This window comes from Acomys minous, assembly GCF_964271855.1.
Source record: "Acomys minous genome assembly, chromosome: 11".
NCBI lineage: Eukaryota > Metazoa > Chordata > Mammalia > Rodentia > Muridae > Acomys > Acomys minous.
In genome coordinates, this window is record NC_140492.1 from 74,060,681 (window position 1) to 74,082,024 (window position 21,344).

The 21,344-nt window shown below is 49.9% G+C and overlaps 1 protein-coding gene across 3 annotated transcripts; it reads left to right on the forward strand.

Annotated features, from left to right (window-relative positions):
- The first annotated feature begins 5,250 nt into the window (after positions 1-5,250).
- Positions 5,251-19,404, forward strand: LOC311608121 (uncharacterized protein). 3 transcript variants are annotated; one of them, XM_084800396.1, is made up of 8 exons: positions 5,251-5,358; positions 5,491-5,756; positions 5,968-6,091; positions 8,607-8,833; positions 9,343-9,413; positions 10,067-10,171; positions 14,012-14,047; positions 19,131-19,403. In XM_084800396.1, exons 2-8 carry the CDS (start codon positions 5,535-5,537, stop codon positions 19,303-19,305), a joined length of 960 nt encoding a protein of 319 aa, XP_084656522.1. In that variant the 5' UTR covers positions 5,251-5,358; positions 5,491-5,534; the 3' UTR covers positions 19,306-19,403. The 3 variants fall into 3 exon arrangements, with proteins under 3 accessions (XP_084656522.1, XP_084656524.1, XP_084656523.1); XM_084800398.1 differs by lacking the exon at positions 14,012-14,047 and having other exon boundaries at positions 19,131-19,404; XM_084800397.1 differs by lacking the exon at positions 5,251-5,358 and having other exon boundaries at positions 5,367-5,756.
- Positions 19,405-21,344: the final 1,940 nt, after the last annotated feature.

Genomic DNA, 21,344 nt, shown 5'->3' on the forward strand with positions numbered 1-21,344 from the left:
AAATGTAAAATAAGGTGGACAATATAAGTTCCTGGTGACCGGAAACCAGCTCTGTTTCAAAACTATTTTCTCTCAGCGGTTGAACTGGGGATAAGGCAGGAGAAGGCACAGATGCCAGTTGCAAAAGTGTTTTTGTTTTGTTTTTTTTCTCTTCCCCAACACACACCTGAATAGAGCTTTTCAGGTTTGGGGTGCTACATGGTGCCAACGTTTGCACTTATCAGCCCAGAAAGCTCACTTAAATACAGAGTGGTTCACAGTCTCAGGGCCCGCAGGAGGCTTTTACCCCGCACACGTGCGTGCGAGGGCCTCCTCCGCCCAGCTGGAGGGTTCCTGATGACACTGTGAAGTCGGACAGGAAAAGGGAAGGCCCCAGTCTTTTCTAAAATCTCATACACAGTAGTGAGCAGCCGAGGGCCTATTCAACTGCTGGCTTGGCCTGAGGCTCAGACACTTCCCGGGGACGTCAGGGTCCTCCCTAATTTGGTGAGCTGTGTGGCGAGCACGGGCCACAGTACTAGCGGCGAGAGCCGGGAAAAGGCGGGCAGGGAACTCTTTTTCCTTACTTATGAATGAGGAGAAAGTGTTTGTAGAACTCATTGTTAAAACTGTGGAGCCAAAACTCGGCGCCTGGCCAATCGGAGCCCTGAGGCTATTTTGAAATCTTTCCAGCAGCAGCCAATAGGTGTGCAGGAGTCGAAGCTTGGTGTTGGCGCAAGCCAATGAGGCTGGCCCTGTGCCTTGAGGCCTGGGGCTCAGCCCTCCGGACTGTCAGGGGGTTAAAGATGGAGCCCAGGGGGAGAGGGCGCCACGAGGTGCGGGCTTGTCTGTGTAGGAATGGGCCTCCGCTGACCAGGATCTCCCACTAATCTTCACCTTGTCTCCGCCGTGGGAACAGGGGGTGTCTTTTCATGTAAGTAACTGGTCTGGGGGTGTGGGTGCGGTGAAGCCAGGGGTCTCCAGATGGCAGAAAGCCCTCGTTCTGCCCCCCACCCCCACCCCGGCTGTTAGGACAGAATGCAAAACTCATAGTGGGGGAACGGACCAAGGGCTGGGGCTGGGGGCTCCAAGGGCCTCACCTGCTGGGGCTGAAGCACCCCTCGTATTCTATTTTACGCTCCTGGCTGGAGCAGGATGCAAGGGGGCCCCACGGAGCACAGGTCCCTGTCCTTTGTGTGGGGGCCCCCCTCAGGTGCACACCCCTCAGCTTTCTCCTGGCAGTGTCTCACCCGAATCAGAATCCTAGTGGGCAAAGTTTGGATGCCCCGAGGTTCCTAAGACCCGAGAACCACATCCCGGCTGAAAACCCTCCGTGTGCTCCAGGCCCTGGTGTTGGAACTTCCAGCCCTGCGTGTAATTAGGGGCGTGGCCTTTCTGCTGGCCGCAGGTGCTCTGACTAGGTTGCACTACTGTGCTCTGAGAAGCAGTGCAATGGTATTGTCAAAGCATCTGGGACCAGCCTCAGAGACCGCCTCCTCCTCGCCCTCCTCCCCGCCGACAATCCCCGCTTCCCAGGCCTGGCCCCTCAGGCCTGCAGGCCCTTCCTCCCCCTGCTCAACTTACTCTCTTCTCCATAGAAACTTGAGACTCTTGGTCAGGCCTCTGTCTCTGGGGTCAGAGGGCACCCTTTGCTCAGGCAGAGGCCCCGCCCAGGCGAGCATGTATTCTGGGTCTCCACCCCCCACCCGGAGACACTAAGCAGGCTTGCTGGACACTCTTTCCCTGTTGCACTACTGCGGTCCCCTGGGAAGCAGTGCAATGATGAAAGGGCATCTGTCAGGCCCCACCCACCATGCTTGCTACTCACTCAGGCCCCGCCCGCCCGAGGAACCTGAGATGCCAAAGGGTAAGTGTTGGCATCGAAGAGGATAAAGGTGGATGCTGGGGATAATAGTTCAAGGCTGGAACTAGTATAAAGGGGAGACCCCAGGTTTGAAAAGGCTCCAGGTCCAAGCTCTTGCCTCCCCTGCCCCAGTTAAGATGGGGGAGTCCACCAGGCATGGTGGCTTATGCCTTTGATCCCAGCACTTGAGAGCCATATGCAGATGGATCGCTGGGTTTAAGGTTTACATAGTGAGTTCTAGGACATCCAGGGCTACACAGAGAAACCCTATGTTTAAAAAGCAAAGGGTGGGGCTGGAGAGATGGCTCAAGAACACTCACTGCTTTTCCGGAGGGTCTGGGTTCAATTCCTAGCACTCACATGGCAACTCACAACTGTCTGTAACTCTAAAAGCTGACACCATCACACAGACATACATGCAGACTAAACACCAATGAATGCAAAATAAAAATAATTTATTTAAAAAAAGAAGAAGAAGCCAGGCAGTGGTAGCGCATGCCTTTAATCCCAGCACTCGGGAGGCAGCGGCAGGTGGATGGCTGTGAGTTCGAGGCCAGCCTGGTCTACAAAGGAAGTCCAGAACAGCCAAGGCTATACAGAGAGACCCTGTCTGGGGGGGGGGGGGGAAGAAAAGAAAAGAAAAGAAAAGGCAAAGGGCAGCTGAGTGTGGTGGCGCACGCCTTTAATCCCAGCACTTGGGAGGCAGAGGCAGGTGGATCCCTGTGAGTTTGAGGCCAGCCTGGTCTACAAAGTGAGTCCAGGACAGCCAAAGCTACACACAGAAACTCTGTCTTTTGTATTTTTAAAAAAATATTTATTTATTTATTATTATGTATAGTGTTCTGCCTGCAAACACACCTGCTGGCTAGGAGAGGGCATCAGATCACATCATAGATGGTTGTGAGCCACCATGTGGTTGCTGGGAATTGAACTCAGGACCTCTGGATGAGCAGCCAATGCTCTTAACCTCTGAGCCATCTCTCCAGCCTCCGAGAAACCCTGTCTTGAAAAACCAAAAAAAAAAAAAAAAAAAAAAAAAAAAAAAAAAAAAGAAGAAGAAGAAGAAGAAGAAGAAGAAGAAGAAGAAGAAGAAGAAGAAGAAAAAGATTGGGGAATCCATGCAAGGTATGGTAGCTCATGCCCGTAGGCTAAGACAAGAAGATGGCCTCAGATTTGAAGCTGTCTCAAGAATCAAAACAAAACACAAAAAATTAGGAACTCCAGGAACTTGTGGAAACAGATGTTTACCTCATTGCATGGTAGGAGGTTTTGGTACCTTGCCCAGCCTTGACTGTATCAGGAAGAACAGGGCTGGCCTTCCCTGAAGCCAGAAGCCACCTGAGCTAAAGAGAGACAGCCCCACTCCAGGGTGCTCACTGCCTTCCTGCTTGGGGCTCGGCAGGCCTGTACTGCTTGGGATGGACAGATGGGCTTGGAAGAGGAAGCCTGCAGAAGAGGCTGCCAACTGTGCCTGCTTGCTCTTTGACAGGAGTGTGTGTCCTGAGCAGGAGGGCCTGGAGGTGTCTGGCACAGCAGCAGCGTTCAGCAGGGCTGGAGCTCAAGGTTTAAGGACGCCTGACCCCGCCTTTGCTTGCAGGGTTACCTTTAGCATCCAGACCTAGTGGGAAGCTGGGGGCAGGAGGGTGGCCCACATCTTTGAACCCAGCACTGGGAAGGCATGGGTAGGTGGATTCAAGGACAACCTGGTCTATACAGCAAGTTCCAGGACAGCTAGGGTTGCAAGGGTGAGATCTTGTTTCAAGCCCTCCCCCCACCCCTGCCCTTTAAAAACAAACAAATGAAAACCTAGTGAGAGCTGGTCAAGTCTGTCTCTTTGAGAGGAAGCCCAGGCTTCCAGATTTGCTTTGGGAGCCTGTACCCCTGGGTTGAGACAGTCTCACCTTCAGCCCTCCTCCAGCTGTGCAATCCTGGCACCCACAGGGGGACTGTTCTGATATATATGTGGGTCTCAGGCCTGATGGGCGGCTTTGGTGGGGAAGGAGGAGATGGCATCCATCCCGCTTTGTGGTTAGGGTAGACGTGGGCCAGCAGCAGTTGGTGCAGCAGATCCATCCCGAGATGTGCAGGAACCTTACTTGTACCCATCTTGGGTGTGGGCCTGGAGCTCAGGGGTGAGCAGGGCCTCAGAGGACTCAGCTTGGCTAAGTCACATCTGTGAGTTTGTAAGGGGAAGACTGTCCAAGAGGCAGGTGAAGACAACCATCAGAAATGTAGCGGAGGGGCAAGAGTGAAAGGCCAAAGGTTGGGGATATGGCTCAGGGGTAGAACACTTGTCTGCTATGCACAAGGTCCTGGGTTCAAGCCCTAGTACTACGGAAAGGAGGGGGGAGAGGGAGGGAGGGAAGGAGGGAGGGAGAGAGAGACACACATACACAGACAGACAGACAGACAGACAGAAAGGGAAGAGCGGAGAGACAGGACAGCATCAAGGCATAAAGCAAAGAAGTGGTCATGGGAAGCTGCCGTGGTGGTGCATACCTATAATCCCAGCACTTGGAGAGGCAGAGGCAGGTGGATCACTGTGAGTTTGAGGCCTTCCTGGGCTACAAAGCAAGTCTAGGACAGCCAAAGGTACACAGAGAAACCCTGTATTGAAAAACAAAACAAAACAAAAACAACAACAAAAGTGGTCATGGGTCCAGGCATAACCTTTGATCCCGTCACACAGGAGGAGTTCAGTCTGGTCTACAAGTGATTTCTAGTATAGCCGAAACAATATAGCAAGGAGGCCTTGCTCGAAAACAAAACAACAAAAAAAGTGGTCATTCTCCACAGTTGAGTGGAGAGTGGGGTATGACTTTCACACATACTTTGGTGCCTCATATTTAACCACGTCCCCTGGATGGGGAGGCCTGGTGGCACTCAGAGGAAGGATAGCAGGCTACCAAGAAGAGACTTGATACCCTATGAGTATATACAGGGGGAAGAGGTCCCCCTCAGTCACAGTCATAAGGGAGGGGAGTAAGGGGAAAATGGGAGGGAGGGAGGAATGGGAGGATACAAGGGATGGGATAACCATTGAGATGTAATATGAATAAATTAATAAAAAAAAAGTGGTCATGAAGGGGCGTTCAGGACATGATCTGGAGAGGAATGTGTGTGATGTTGCAGAGTAGGACAGGAAACAGCGGGTGCAAAAGCCAAAGCTAAATCCCTCTGGGGGCAGAGGGAAGTCCTTCTGGACATTGTCCTAGTGAACCGGAACCTAGGATCAGTTACCAGGGCAGACTGGCAAGGTAGGGTCGGAAGAGTGAGAGAGGGCCATGGCTGATTGGTGCCTTCAGAGGTCACGGAGGTGGGAGTGGGGCTGGGGGGAGGGACAAGGGGGGTTTGGAGCACGCCAGCGCGCATGCCTGGAGAGGTGGGCATTGTCACGTGTACTGGTGCTGGCCCCGCCCCCTGCCTCTGTGGGTATTCCTCGTAGGGGAAGGCCGGGCGGGGGGTGGGTAGTCTGGGGAACTGGAGTCTGCACTACGGCTGTAGGGAGAGAGTGGGTGCGTCCTGGAGGCCCCCCACCCCCCACCCCAGAGGACTTCCATCACCTTTCGGCACCTGAGTCCTAGCCCTCGGGAGGGTTGCCCTGCCTTGAGAGCCCTGCCCCGTCCCGACGGTTGCTCCGTCCCCAGGCAGCACCACTCACAGTGAGCCTCCCACTCACAATCCATCCCCAATGGAAGTCCTGGACGAGTTCGACAGCGAATTTCCCCAGAGTGTGACCTTCTGCCAGCTCATCTCCGAGGACGACTTCGAGAGGCAAGCAGCGACCTACACGGAGCGCGCGCTGCGCCGCCTCTTCCGCACCTTGGACCGCAACCCAGCTCTGGCGGAGAGGGTCGTGCGCAAGGGCAAGCAGACTGAGATCGAGCAGCGCGGGCTACTCTCCTGCCTCTGGGTGCGGGCGGCGGGAGGCCGCCACCTCCGCCGGCGGTTTCTTAGGGCGGGGCTTCGAGGGTGGGACTTTGGCTGAGGGATGGATGGGGAGGTCATCTAACTGGCGGCTAGGGCAGCCAAACGGGTCTTTCAGAAGCCAGGGGTGCCAAGCCTGGGAATGGAGCAGGCAAGCGACTCTGTGGCTTCCCGCCTTTCCTCAATAATTATTGCAGGCGAAGTTTGTCTGCACTGTCCAGGGGGAACTGAACCAGTGCAACAGCATGGGTGCCCTGGAAATGCATCAGCGCCTGGAACAGCTGAAGAGGCGCATCCACCGAGTGCATCTGTATTCTCAGGGTGAGGCTTTGCTTCTGAAAGGTGCCAACCCTTGGGACACTGAGCCCAAAGCAGTTGTTCCCATCACATTGCAGTGTATGTTAAGCTCAGGTCGGTGACATCTTACGTGCAGATAAGGTGTCCGCCCCTATTCTCCATGTTGTATTTGTCCTTTCAGATCAGATTTAATGAAGAGCAGGAAAGAGAGCCTGGACAGAAAGGAAAGCACACTTCCTAGCAGGATTAGCCTTTAATCCCAGCACTCGGGAGGCAGAGGCAGGTGGATTGCTGTGAGTTCAAGGCCAGCCCGGTCTACAAAGCGAGTCCAGGATAGCCAAGGCTACACAGAGAGACTCTGTCCCAAAAATCCAAAAAAAAAAAAAAAAAAAAAGATTAGCGAATCTACAGGCCAATTACTGAGAAGCTGGCAAGGCAGGCCCCTTTAATCCTGGCTTTAGGATGTATTTTAATTAAAACAATTCATTTGAGACAGTACTGCTGGCCTCAAAATCGCAGAGATCCGCCTGCCTCTGCCTCCAAAGAGTGCTGGGATTAAAGACGTGTGCCACCACCTGGCTCTAAAACAAAATTGTGTGTGTGTGTATATGCGCGTGCGTGCGCGCGCGCGTGCCCGCCTGGGGCAGTGGTGCGCACATGGAGGTCGGAGCATAACTTGCAGGAGCCAGTTCTTCCACTGTGGGATCTGGAGACTCAACTGAGGTTGTCAGGCTTACATGGCAAGTGCTTCTACCCAGTGAGCCATCTTGCTGGCCCCTTAATATTTTTTCTTCTCTCTCTCTCTCTTAATTTTACTTTTTTTTTTTTTTAAGATAAGGTCTTACTATGTAGCTCTGGCCAGCCTGGAACTAACTCACTGTGTAGACCAGGCTGGCCTCAAACTCACAGACCCACCTGCCTGGGACAAAGCCATGGGCCACCACACGTGGCTCCCAGCCCTCATCCTTCACCTTTGTATTTGACACAAGGGCTCCCGCTGAATGCAAAGCTCTGATTGGGTTAGGCTGTCTGTCCAGCGGGCTTTGAGAGTCTCTCCATCCCCAGAACACCAGGATTACAGGTGTGCGCTGCCATGGCCTGTGCATAATGGGCATCTGAACTCAGCCCTTTATGCTTAGGATGTGAGTGCTTTACCAGCTGAGCCAGCTCCCGAGGCCCCCCCCACCCCCTCTTCTTTTGTTGTCTCTATTTCTTATAGTTTTTACAAATATTTATTTATGTATATGAGTGCTCCATCTGTATGTACACCTGTGGAACAGAAGAAGCATCAGATCCCATGTGAGCCACCATGTGGGTGCTGGGAATTGAACTCAGGACCTCTGGAACAGCAGACAGTGCTCTTAACCACTGAGCCATGTCTCCAACCCTAATTCTTAAAAATGTTAAAGCATTTTACTTATATATTTGTGTGTGTATGTATGCACACACATGTGTGTGTGTGCGTGTGTGTGTTTGTGAGCACGCTCAAACACTTGCTGTTTTGTATATGTGGCTGGCTGACGACAGCTTGCAGAGATTTTGCTCTACCACAGGTCAGGCCATCAGGCTTGGTGGCAAGCGCCTTTACTTGCTGAGCCATCTTGTCCGTCCTCATAGTTTGACAAGACCTTAAACTTGTAGTCGGGATTAGCTTTGAACTCCTGATTGCCCTGCCTATCTCTCCTGAACTCTGGGATCACAGGCATGCACCAGCACAGCCAGCTAGGGAAGTCTTCAGAAGGGATGTTTGAAGTGCTTTAACATTCACTGTACTCCCCAAATTCCCAATGCAGTCCATAAGGCCTAAAAGTGGAGTAGGGCCTGGCCCAGGGTCCTGCCCAAGCATCACTTTCCTTGAATCCACTTTTATAAAACCTCAGTATGGATTCTTATAAAAGCAGGATCCTTGCTGGGCAGTGGTGGCGCACACCTTTAATCCCAGCACTTGGGAGGCAGAGGCAGGTGGATCGCTGTGAGTTCGAGGCCAGCCTGGTCTACAAAGCGAGTCCAGGACAGTCAAGGACACACAGAGAAACCCTGTCCCTGTCTCAAAAAACAAACAAAAAAAAAACAGGACCCCCTTTTTGCCCCTCTGTGCCTCTGAGGCTGGTTTAGGCTGAGGGCTCACTGTGGGGCCTGGATATCTTTGCTGGTGTTGATGGACTCAGTTGTCCACAGTCCCTTGACTGGGAGGCCACAGGCTAGCCCACAGGGCCTGGTTCACTCTATTACTCCCTTTAAAATACGGGTCTTAAAGTGAGACATCTCGGCGTGGCTGCTGCCTGCTTTTATGCAGTCGGGATCCGGCTGCACATGTAAGAGGCAAAGGCTGATAGAAGGCTCTGCTAGCAGAGCTCTTGCCTACCTAGCTCATTTGAAGCCCCAAGGTTGATCCTAGGCACCCCGAAAACTGTTTGTGTACATATAACACCAGCAACCTGGGGGTGGGAGGCAGAAAGATGGTGAGGTTAAGGTGGCCCTCAGCTGCAGAGACCCTTGGATCCTACTGCCCAAGGCATCACTAAAGTATTTCATGCAGATGCCAAGAAGAAGAGGAGGAAGCTGAAACCAAAGAAACCAGATCCCATCATCTTCCGAGACCGCTCAACCTCCCCAGCCCTGTTAACACCACCGCTGTCACTGCCGCTGGCGCCTCTGCCACCGGCACCACCTGCCACCACTGTGGCCTCTGTAGTGGCTGCATCGCCCTCTGTCTACACTATGCCCAGGGTCTTTGGCCCCTTCCCTCCAGTGACAGGCAAGCCGGTCAGTGGGGGCGTGCTCTACTCTAGGCAGACCCGGGAGGGCGGCTTCGGTTCTCAGGTCTCTGCGGAATGGCTCCTCTCAGACAGGCTTGGGGTATGGACTAGCAGTAGGTCACACAGATAAGAGGGGGCTACCCTGGCCGGGGGCCACAGTGGAAGGGAAAGGCATATGCTCTACCTCTTGTCCTCTGTGAGCCAGCAATCTTGGCATGGACTTGGCATGTCCCTAAGAACAAGAAGACTTTCCTCACATCTTTATCCCCATTCCTGGCTCTCAGGGTGTCATCCCTACTCTGCCCCTGTCTTTGTGTTTGGGCTCCTGTTTATTTTGTGTGTCTCACTTCAGGGGTCCCCTCTCCGGAAGCCCTCCCCTTGCCTCAGGGTTAGGACTTCCTTAGTTCCTAGCCATCATCTTCTCTGTATCCCAGAAATAGCTCTTGCTTCCTGTGGAAGGAAGGACTGCTAGTCTGCATGGGGAAGTCCCCTCTGTTTTTCCTTTCTTTCTTGTAGATAGAGAAACCGGATGTTTCAAGGTCTGAAGTGAAGTTAAACTGGACCGGTCTTTCATCAACTTCAAAGAGGTAGAAGAGATTTACTCAGCTTGAAGGAAACAAACAAACAAACAAAAAAATTGGGGGCCATCTTGGAAGCCAGACTTGATGGTTATTGATTTATTTATTTTGGTTTTTCTTTTGGTTTTTTTAATACAATTTTATTTATTTATTTATTTATTTACTTATTATTATTTATTATTTATTATTTATATGGTGTTCTGCCTGCTTTGTGAGCTTGCATTGCCAGAAAAGGGCACCAGATCTCAGTGTAAGTGGTTGTGAGCCACCATGTGGTTGCTGGGAATTGAACTCAGGATGTTTGGAAGAGCAGACAAGGTTCTTAACCACTGAGCCATCTCTCCAGCCCTTATTTTGGTTTTTCAAGGCATGGTTTCTCTGTGTAGCCTTGGCTGTCCTGGACTCGCTTTGTAGACCAGGCTGGCCTCGAACTCACAGCGATCCGCCTGCCTCTGCCTCCCTGAGTGCTGGGATTAAAGGCGTGCGCCACTGTGCCCCACCTTGATGGTTATTTTGTCCCAACCACTTAATTCTCATTGTTTGGGGTGGTGATTGTATTTCATTCCAAGGCAGAGTCTAGACTCTGATGGACGGATCCTTGCATCAAGGCTGTGAATAGGCCCAAGGCTAACATCCTGTCTCATTTGTTCCATCTTTTACAGCCACATGGTCGATCTAACCCCCTTGGTCCTCAACCCCGGAGGCTTCCATTTCTCGTATTTGGCAGGAAACAATGCACACAAGCTCCATTGCTCTGGCTTCTCCTGGTGAGTATCTGCACCTTTGTGACCCTGACCCCTGGGCTCTGGTCAAGTGACACTGTCCCTGCCTCTCAAAGGACTGCGATGGTGTGCTCAAGGGCAAAAGAGAACCTTGGTCACGGTATTTCTTTCACACCCAGAGCCTCATATGTACTCAGTGTTTGCAGTGGTAGGAAACATCAGTGATTGGCCAACCCAGGCCCAACAGAAAGGAGACAGCGAAGGAGCGGCCTTGGCAAGGCAGAGTTCATGGAATGTAGATTGTTAAAAATCACTTGTAGAGGGACTGGAGAGATGGCTCAGAGGTTAAGAGCCCTGACTGCTCTTCCAGAGGTCCTGAGTTCAATTCCCAGCAACCACATGGTGGCTCACAACCATCTATAATGTGATCTGATTACACAGAGAAACCCTGTCTCAAAGCAAACAAGCAAATAAAAAGAGCTAAATGGCCAATCAATATTTACAAAAAAAAAAAAAAAGTCACTTGTAGAGCTAGTGATGTATGTACCTTGTAATTATAGCACTTGGGAGGTGGAAGCAGAGGCATCAGACATTCAAGGTCATCTCTGTATGTATATTCAGTTTCAGTTGCAGGAGACCCTGTCTCAATGGGGGAGTTCTCAATGCGCTAACTGTTCATCCTTCCCTAAACTCCTGGCACCAGCGGTGTGGGGTGTATGCGTGCACATGTGTGTGTGTGCATGTGCTGCGCGCATGTGTGGATTCTGGCTCGTGCACATGTGTGAGGGAATAACACAGTTCCTCATAGAAGGTTTGCCCAAAGGGACTTGCAAACAAGCAAATCTGCAAGAAAGGTCTTAGGCTTCTCTGTAGCCGAGGGATGTACATCTTAGAGTGCTCGAATGCTGTAGAGTCATCAAAAGTCAGAAATAGAAGCCGGGCGCGGTGGCGCACACCTGTAATCCCAGTGCTTTGGGAGGCAGAGGCAGGTGGATCGCTGTGAGTTTGAGGCCAGCCCAGTCTACAAAGTGAGTCCAGGACAGCCAGGGCTACACAGAGAAACCCTGTCTTGAAAAACCAAAAAAACTATGGGGCTGGAGAGATAGCTCAGTGGTTAAGAGCACTGACTGCTCTTCCAAAGGTCCTGAGTTCAATTCCCATCAACCACATGGTGGCTCACAACCATCTATAATGTGATCTGATGCCCCCTTCTGGTGTGCAGGTGTACATGCAGACAGAGCACTGTATGCATAATAATAAACAAATAAATCATTAAAAAGAAAAAAAGAAAAGAAAAACTGAAACATAGCCAGGCGTGGTGGCGCACACCTTTAATCCCAGCACTTGGGAGGCAGAGGCAGGAGGATCACTGTGAGTTATAGGCCAGCCTGGTCTACAAAGTGAGTCCAGGACAGCCAGGGATACACAGAAAAACCCCCCAAACAAAAACAAAACAGAAAAACTGTCTCATAAAACCAAAATTAAAAAATGAAAAAAAAAAAAGCAAGCAAAAACGAAAGCAGGAATGACACGCTGAGGGAGTGGAGACTTGAGAGCTCGCTGTGGTGGCTGACCACTGCTTACGTGTGCAGGCCGGTCCTCCTGCCCCACCCTCCTTCATGATGCAACTCCAGGTGTGGACCACTAGGCTTTGTTCTGATGGTTGATCCTGTCGGCTTCACTGGACTGAGAGAGACCTAGGAGAACAGGAAGGCATGGATCTGTGATGGCGTTTCTAGAGATGACTGGGTCTTGAGGGCTCAGACCTAATCGGTGCCTAAGGATCTCCACGGAGGCAGCAGGTCAACGGGACAGGTCTCTCGTGCTGACTTCTTGGCACTGAGCCTTGAACACTCCTCTTTGCTTCCTGGCTGAAGTGGGCAGCTTTCTTCCTCCATTTCCTTTTGTGGTGATGTTTCTGCCTCACTCTCGGTCTGAAAGCCGTGGAATTAGCAGATTGTAGACTAAAGCTTCTAAGCCTGTGAAACAAAATCAGCTCCCCTTCCTTTTATTTTGAGATGATCTCATTACGCAGCCATGGCTAGTCTGGAACTCTCAGAGATCTGCCTGCCTCTGCCTCCCAAGCGCTAAGATTAAAGGCCTACACATCTTCCCCTTTAAATACTTTCTGTCAGCTTTTGTCAGTGACAAAAAGGCAGGTGGATCTCTGTGAGCTCCAGGCTAGCCTGGTCTACAGAGCTAGTTCCAGGAAAGCCAGGGCTACAGAGAAACCCTGTCTTGAAAAACAAAAACAAACACAAACAAACAAACAAGGGAGGAAAAAAAAAAAGAAAGAAAAAAGAAAAAGACACTATATGACTGTGTGTATCTAGACTTGGTTAATTCTGAGAGACACAAAATTGAGAAGTGGTTGGGTAGCTGGAGAGGTAGGTAAAGGAGCTAATGCTTATGGGTACAGAGTCCTGTTTCGAGTGACATTGCAGAAAGAGTCACTGTTTCTGCCAGTTGTGCTGAAAATATTTCAAAAGGACTCTGGTGCTGTGTGTACTCAGTGATAGGGCCTGTGCTTGGCAGGCATGGATCCCAGCACTCTAAGAGAAATGGTTAAGATGGTAGGCTCGGAGCTGGGCGTGGTGGCACGCTCCTTGAATCCCGGCACTCAGGAGGCAGAGGCAGGCAGATCGCTGTGAGTTCAAGACCAGCCTGGTCTATAAAGAGAGTCCAGGACAGCCAAGGCTACACAGAGAAACCCTGCCTTGAAAAACAAAAACAAACAAACAAGATGTTAAGTTGGGGACTTAGAAGATGGCCAAGTCCGTAGCAGCCACATGGAAGCTAGGCATGTGCACCTGCTCACCAGAAGAGGGCACCAGATCTCATTATAGATGGTTGTGAGCTGCTATGTGGCTCCTGCTTTTCCACTTCTTTTCTTCCTTCTTTCTTTCTTTCTTTTTTTTTTTTTTTGAGAGAGAGAGAGTGAGAGAGAGAGAGAGAGAGAGAGAGAGAGAGAGAGAGTGTGTGTGTGTGTGTGTGTGTGTGTGTGTGAGACAGGATTTCACTGTGTATCCTTGGCTGTCCTGGACTCACTTTGTAGACCAGGCTGGCCTCGAACTCACAGCGATCCACCTGCCTCTGCCTCCCGAGTGCTGGGGTTACAGGTGTGCACCACCACACCCAACTTTTACTTCTTTTCTTTTCCTTTTTGAGACAGTGTCTTTCTGTGTAGCCTTGGCTGTCCTGGACTTACTTGGTAGACCAGGCTGTCCTGGAACTCACAGCGATCTGCCTGCCTCTGCTTCCCGAGTGCTGAGATTAAAGTCGTGCACCACCACGCCCAGCCATCCTTTTTCTTAATTTTTATATTATTTTTATTTCTCAAATGTGAGTATTTTCCTGCATGCATGTCTGTGTACCATATGTGTGCCTGGTCGTGTGTTGTCCCCCCTCCCCCACCGCCAGTCAGAAGAGGACGTGGGTGCCCTGGAAGTAGTTACAGATAGCTGTGAGCCACCATGCTGTGCTCTGGGGAAGCTCTGAGCCATTTCTCTAGCCCCTTCATCTCATTTTCTGAGGCCAGGTTCTCTCGCTGAACCTTTGCTTGGCTGGTTGACCTTTGAACCTGCCTAGTGTGGCAGTGTGACCGATGATGCATGCTGCTGTGCCCAGCTTTTAGATGGGGTCTGGGGATCAGAACTCAGGTCCTTGTGCTTGCACAGCGACCTTTTTTACTGTGAGCCCTCTCCCCGGTTCCTGCTCTTGTATTAGCATCTGTGCATCGTTATGGCTACTAGGAATAATGCTCTGGGAAAAGGTTTAGTGAGGCCACAGCTTTGTATATGCTAACTTTAATGTATATATAATGTACACTATGTATGTTGTATGCATATGTGTATACACACATACATGTCTATAAATTTTTTACAGTGTTGGTGATGGAACCCAGGACCTCACACATGCTCGGCAAGTACCACCCACTCATATTCAGAGTCCATGTTTACTATTGTGAGAAGCTGCCATATCCTAAAAGTGGCCTCGTAGAGACCTGGTAGACATATATTGAAGGTTCCTTTTTTTTCATAAGCTAGAAACACTCTATTCTCATGAAAACAGTCACACTTTTTTATTTGTGTGTGTGTATGTGTGTGTGTGTGTGTGTGTGTGTGCACGTGGGCGTGCATGAGCATGTGCACCACGGTGTCCCCGTGGCATGCCTGTTAAAGTTAGAGGACAGCATGCAAGGAGTTGGTTCTCTCCCTGCAATGTGTGGCTCTGGGGATCACACAGGTCACCAGGCTCAGCAGCAAGTGCCTCACCCACGGACTCACCCTGCTGGTCATGGCAATGCTTAGTTCTTAGCGTCTTTTGAAAATTTTTACTTTGAGACATGCCTTGCTGTGTAGTCCTGGCTGGCCTGAAGCTCGCTAGGTAGACCAGGCTGGCCTTGGGTTTTGGGCCTTCCTTCTGCCTATGCTTCCAAGTGCGTGGACTATCAATGTGCACCACCATGCTTGCCACGTCTTTATTCATTTATTTGCTTGCTGGTTTGTTTCCTGTTGAGACAGGGTCTCAGAATGTTGCTCAGGTGGCCTAGAACTCACTATGTAAATCAGGCTGGCCTTGAATTCACAGAGACCTGCCTCCTTGCCTCTTCTGAGTGCTTTGGTTAAAGGCATGTGCCTCCACACGTGACATTTTATTTTATGTTGGAGGGATCAGGCTTAGCCCTACTAGGAGAGTGCTCCTTCTCCCACTTAGGCATATCTTTTTCTTCTTCTTCTTCTTCTTCTTCTTCTTTTCTTTTTGGTTTTTCAAGACAGGATTTCTCTGTGTAGCCTTGGCTGTCCTGGACTGGCTTCATAGACCAGGCTGGCCTTGAACTCACAGAGATCGGCCTGCCTCTGTCTCCTGAGTGCTAGGATTAAGGGCAAGCGGCACCATCGACTCTGCTGCTATTTCGAGAATGGTCTCACTGTATAGCCTGACTATCCTGGAACTCACTATGTAGACCAGGCTGGCCTCAGACTCACAGAGTCTCTGGAGTGCTGTAGTTACAGGTGTGTGTCACTACAGCCAGCTAGATTTTTAAACTTCGCGTATGTGTGTGTCTCTGTGGTATATGGTTGTGAGTGCAGGTGCCTGCAGAGGCCAGAAGAGGGCACCAGATCCCCTGATTCACCTGACGGGTGCAAGGAAGAGAACTCAGGTCCACTGCAAGAGCAGCCAGTACATGAGTCGTATCTCCAGCCCTGTTTCTTGATATTTATAAGTCTTATCAATTTGCAGATATCTTCTCCCATGCCTTTTTTCTTTTTTTAAAGATTATTGCCAAGCGTGGTGGCATACACCTTTAATCCCAACACTCAGAAGGCAGAGGCTGGCAGATTGATGTGAGTTCGAGGCCAGCCTGGTCTACAAAGCGAGTCCAGGACAGCCAAGGCTACACAGAGAGACCCTGTCTCGAAAAGAAAAAAACCAGACAAAAATATTTATAGTGTTCTGCTTGTATGTACACCTGGACACCAGAATTTGGGCACCAGATCTCATTATAGATGATTGTGAGCCACCATGTGGTTGCTGGGAATTGAACTCAGGACCTCTGGAAGTCAGTGCTCTTAATCTCTGAGCCATCTCTCCAGCCCCTCTTCTCCCATTCTTTTCACTTTGAAATGCAAAGTTCCTCTTTTTTATTGATATTCTGAGATCTAGTCTTACCATGTCATCCATTTGACCTTAAACACATAAATCCTTCAGCCTCCACCTTCCTGAGTGCTGGGAGTATAGGTTCGTACAGGGGTATAACCAAGCCTTTTTTTTTTAACCATAGAGTTTCAGAGAACCTGGCTGTGTAGATGAGGCTTGCTTAGCCTCAAACTCCTGATCCTCTTGCCTCCACTTCCTGAGTCCTGGTGTATTACAGGGGTGCATACCGTGCCCAGCTTAGTCCTGGTGTATTACAGGGGTGCATACCATGCCAGGCTTAGTCCTGGTGTATTACAGGTGCATATCATGCCAGGCTTAGTCCTGGTGTATTACAGGGGTGCATACCATGCCCAGCTTAGTCCTGGTGTATTACAGGGGTGCATACCATGCCAGGCATAGTCCTGGTGTATTACAGGTGTGCATACTGTGCCCAGCTTAGTCCTGGTGTATTACAGGTGTGCATACCGTGCCCAGCTTAGTCCTGGTGTATTACAGGTGTGCATACCGTGCCCAGCTTAGTCCTGGTGTATTACAGGTGTGCATACCGTGCCCAGCTTAGTCCTGGTATATTACAGGGGTGCATACCATGCCAGGCTTAGTCCTGGTGTATTACAGGTGTGCATACTGTGCCCAGCTTAGTCCTGGTGTATTATAGGTGTGCATACCGTGCCCAGCTTAGTCCTGGTGTATTACAGGTGTGCATACCGTGCCCAGCTTAGTCCTGGTGTATTACAGGTGTGCATACCGTGCCCAGCTTAGTCCTGGTGTATTACAGGTGTGCATACCGTGCCCAGCTTAGTCCTGGTGTATTACAAGTGTGCATACCATGCTCAGCTTAGTCCTGGTGTATTACAGGTGCATACCATGCCAGGCTTAGTCCTGGTGTATTACAGGTGTGCATACCATGCCCAGCTTAGACCTGGTGTATTACATGTGTGCATACCATGCCCAGCTTAGTCTTGGTGTATTACAGGGGTGCATACCATGCCCAGCTTAGTCCTGGTGTATTACAGGGGTGCATACAATGCCCAGCTTAGTCCTGGTGTATTACAGGGGTGCATACCATGCCCAGCTTAGTCCTGGTGTATTACAGGGGTGCATACCATGCCCAGCTTAGTCCTGGTGTATTACAGGGGTGCATACCATGCCAGGCTTAGTCCTGGTGTATTACAGGGGTGCATACTGTGCCCAGCTGAGTCCTGGTCTATTACAGATGTGCTTAATCTTTTTTAAAGACTATCTTTTCAAAATAGGTCATGAACTGTAAATGTTCTCAAACTCAATGAATTTTGTGATTAATTGACATCTTGGAAACCGCCCCCAAAGCAAAGGTGAAGCCAGGGCTGGTATACGTAGGTAAGTGGCCTACTACAGCCCTGCCGCCTCAGCCCTCTCTGTGCCTTCTGAGTCAGCGTCCCACTGTGTTGCTGAAGATGACCTTGAGTTTATGATCCTTCTGCCCCAGCCTTCCTAGAAGTGGGGCTGTCATGGACTCACACCCCTCAGAGAGGGGCCTTGTGAGTATCATAACTTTGTTATGCTCATGCAGAAAAGACACTTTTATAAAACTTTATGGTGAGCCAGGCGGTGGTGGCACACGTCTTTAATCCCAGCATTTGGGAGGCAGAGACAGGTAGATCACTGTGATTTCTAGGACAGCCTGGTCTACACAGCGAGTCCGGGACAGTCAACGCTATACAGAGAAACCCTGTCTTGAAAAACCAAAAACCAAAACCAAAAACAAACACAAACAAAAAACCTTTATGGTGTATCAGTTAAAAAGAGGACATATGGCAGTGCATAGTGTCACACACCTTTAATTTTAGCTCTAGGGCAGCAGTGGCAGGCAGATCTCTGTGAGTTTGAAGTTAGCCTGGTCTACATAGTGAGTTCAAGCCAGGGCAACATAGTGACAACCTGTCTTCAAACCAAACCAAAACCAATACCAAACAAAACAGCACTACTACCACCAGCAGCAAAGAAATCCCACAGGAGGGGACATGAATCAAGGCAGGATGGTAATTGTCTTAATTCCAGCACTCATGGGGTTGAGGCAGGAATATTGTTACAAACTTGTGGTCAGCCTGTTCAAGGAAGGAAGTTATAGAAATCCAGGCCAACCAAAGCTATGAGGGCCAATGTAATGAGACCTTGTAAAAAAAAAATCTAGAAAAAAATGCACTCATGTACTTATGGAATATTATATGGCTAGTCAGGTTATACATAACTAGTGTGTATGGCTTTCCTGGGGAGATTTGAGCAAGGATTCCACCCAGAGTTAGCTTGGTGAGGGAGTGTGTTTAGTGTGGTCACTTACAGGAGTGAGGCCTGCTCTGTCATTTGGATCACTGAAGAGCTCACCCTGTGTGGTGTAGTATGGTGTGGTGTGTGTGGTGTGTGTGGTGTGGTGTGTGTGGTGTGTGTGGTGTGGTGTGTGTGGTGTGTGTGGTGTGTGTGGTGAGGTGTGGTAAGGGCTCAGGAACTCAGAATTTCTTCCTCTTAGGAATTGTTTATTGCTTCTATACCTTCAGTGAAGCATTTAGGAATCTTACAGGTTTTCTTTTAGTGTTTGGAATTTTCTTGAGTTTTATGCACTTTTCTCCAGGAGGAAATGTTTCAGTCTAGAGGAAATTGTTGCAAACATGTAGCCACAAGTTTATGTTCCAAATGAAAGTATTAGGAAGATGTGGTGGCGCATGCCTTTAATCCTAGCACTCGGGACGCAGAGGCAGGTGGGTCGCTGTGAGTTCGAGGCCAGCCTGGTCTACAAAGTGAGTCCAGGACAGCCAAGGCTACACAGGGAAACCCTGTCTCGAAAAACAAAACAAAACAACCCAAAAAACAAAGTGTTAGGAAGCTGTGAGTACATGCTACAAACGCCTATTCACACGGGTGTGTCCAGCTGGAAGTGTTAGGGAGCTGAGGGGCCCAGCAAGAGGAGCTTGAAAGGATGGGCAGACAGGCAGCTGGTTACAGGCACACTCCTCTAACACGTGAGAGGCTGAGGCAGGAGGATTACTGCAAGTTCAAAGCCGGTCTTGGACCACATAGTTTGAGGCCACCCAGTCCCCAAAATAAAAAGAGAAACAACTCGAGAGCCACTGGGGAGTTTTTCTCCTTTAACTAGCCGCAGGACAGCCTACTGGTGGTTTGCACTGTTTTCCTCTGTTATTCATAGGCATTTAGATCTGTTTCAGCTTTTTCACAATCATAGACAGTGCTCTAATGCACAACACCGAAGAGACCCAATGGGAGAGGTTTCTAGAAGTAACAATACCTCGGGAGACACCCTGTCGCCTGTGTCTTCATCACATGTATGTCATGTGTCGCATCTCTCATGCAGGACGGCAGCCTGCAGCGGACCCACCAACACTGATGAGACTCCGTCTCCTGTGGTGAAAGCATCCATCATCACGCCGTCCGTTCTACTCAAGTTCCAGCCTGTGCCGAGACCTAAAGATGATTCCGAGACTGAGCCTGGCAGCGCAGAGTCCACCTCTGCCAAGAAGAGCCAGTAACCTCGTCCCTACAGACCATGCCCCAGGAATGAATAAAGTTCCCACAGAGGTGCCTCATGCTGTTGGGCTCCCCAGGACTTGCACAGCCTCTCTGAACTTCCATCTGAAACAAATCGGGGTACAGCGACTTGAGCTCCCAGCCCAAAGTTACCTATAATATGTATAGTATGTGGTCAGCTGTCAGTGGTGGGGCATGCCTTTAATCCCAGCACTGGGGAGGCAGAGGCGGGCAGGTCTCTGAGCTTGAAGCCAGCCTGGACTATAGAGAGAGTTTTGTAGGACAGCCAGAGCTACACAGAGAAACCTTGTCTCAAACACCACGTCCCTCAGATACGGGTAGTATGTGTTAGGTCAGTACTGTAAGACTGAGACCTTTAAAGAGATCTCTAGTCTATTCCCGGAGACCCCAGAGAGAAACGGAGTCCGATGTCGATGCAAGACACACAGGAATTTTATTGAGCTGACGCGTTGGGGGTCTGTCTAGCTCTTTCAAGCTGCAGACGTCCTAAAGCAGGAGCAAGTGCCTTTTTAATATCTTTATGCCAAAGCAGAATTTAGCAGGCTAGGAGGAAGGGGTTAGTACCTTTCAGGGGTAGTGGAATATTTTTAGACACAGCTGGTTGTCCTTGGCTGCTGGGCACAGACTGAGACCTTGAGTCAAGTTGGACTTTTTATTATCTTTACACATAAGCTAGCTGTCCTTGGGAGAAGCTGGACTCCACAAGGGGGCCAAGTAGCTCTCCCTCGTGTCCTGGACACACAGTGATCAGTGATTTGATACTGGTGCCTTGGTTCAATATTGATATTGCTTCCTGGACCCTCCAGTACCATGCCAGGGCCCTGGACTTGCATGCCAACAAGCAACTGCATCATGTTTGTTTGAGAGAAGCGGGTGGAGATGCTCCTCTTCCCTCCCTGGTGCTGACCTTTGGGGCTTTTCCTTTCTGTGAGTTGCAGGTGTACTATCTTTTCCCTGCATGTGTTCTCTAAACAAGCCTAGTGTGGTGGGTGTGTTTGCCTGGAGGGGAACTGGCTGGGTCTGTCAGTTTCCAGCTTGGCACTTCCCTGGGTTTCAGAAATGCGATTCTCATCGTGATTTCACATGCTGGCCTTCTAGACTGTTCTCCATGTCAGATGGGCATCGTTACTGCACATTAGTAGATATACTTACCGAGCCATGGTGGATGACCATACCTTGCTTGGGACTGTAGATCATAACAACCAAAACATGGAGGCTGGGCGTGGTGGTGCATGCCTTTAATCCCAGCACTTGGGAGGCAGAGGCTGGTGGATCGATGTGAGTTTGAGGCCAGCCTGGTCTACAAAGTGAGTCCAGGACAGCCAAGACTACACAGAGCGACCCTGTCTCAAAAAAACCCAAAAACTAAAAAACCAAAAAATCCCAAAACAAAACACTATATAATTATAAATTGTGATAAATTATGAGTGGCATGGCAAAGAAAGGCTATTTTTTTCCCTTCTCTTCCTCTTTTTTTGTTGTTCCCCTGACCCCCACCTTTCTTTTTTTGAGACAGGGTTTCTCTGTGTAGCCTTGGCTGTCCTGAGATCAGGCTGGCCTCGAACTCACAGTGATCCACCTGCCTCTGCCTCCTGAGTGCTGGGATTAAAGGTGTGTGCCACCATGCCCAGCTCTTGTTTTGTTTTTCAAGACAGTGTTTCAATGTATAGCCATGGCTGTCCTGGACCAGGCTGGTTTCAAACTCACAGTCATCCACCTGCCTCTGCCTCCCTGAGTGATAGGATTAAAGGTGTGTACTACCACGACCAGCTTTGAGGTTTTTTGTTTTTTGAGTTTGTTTTTTGTTTTTTGTTTTTGTTTTTAATAGCCCTCAAACTGCAAGGCTAGGAGGTTTCCAGTCTTTTATGTTTCTGTAGAAATTTGACAGAACATTTCACAATTATTTGGTTGAACATCTCCGGGTTTGGAACATGTCATTTACCATCAAAGTGGATTTGGAACAGAGGACAGGGAGAGTGATAACTCTTTGCTCAGACATATAGGCTAGAACTTGACATGT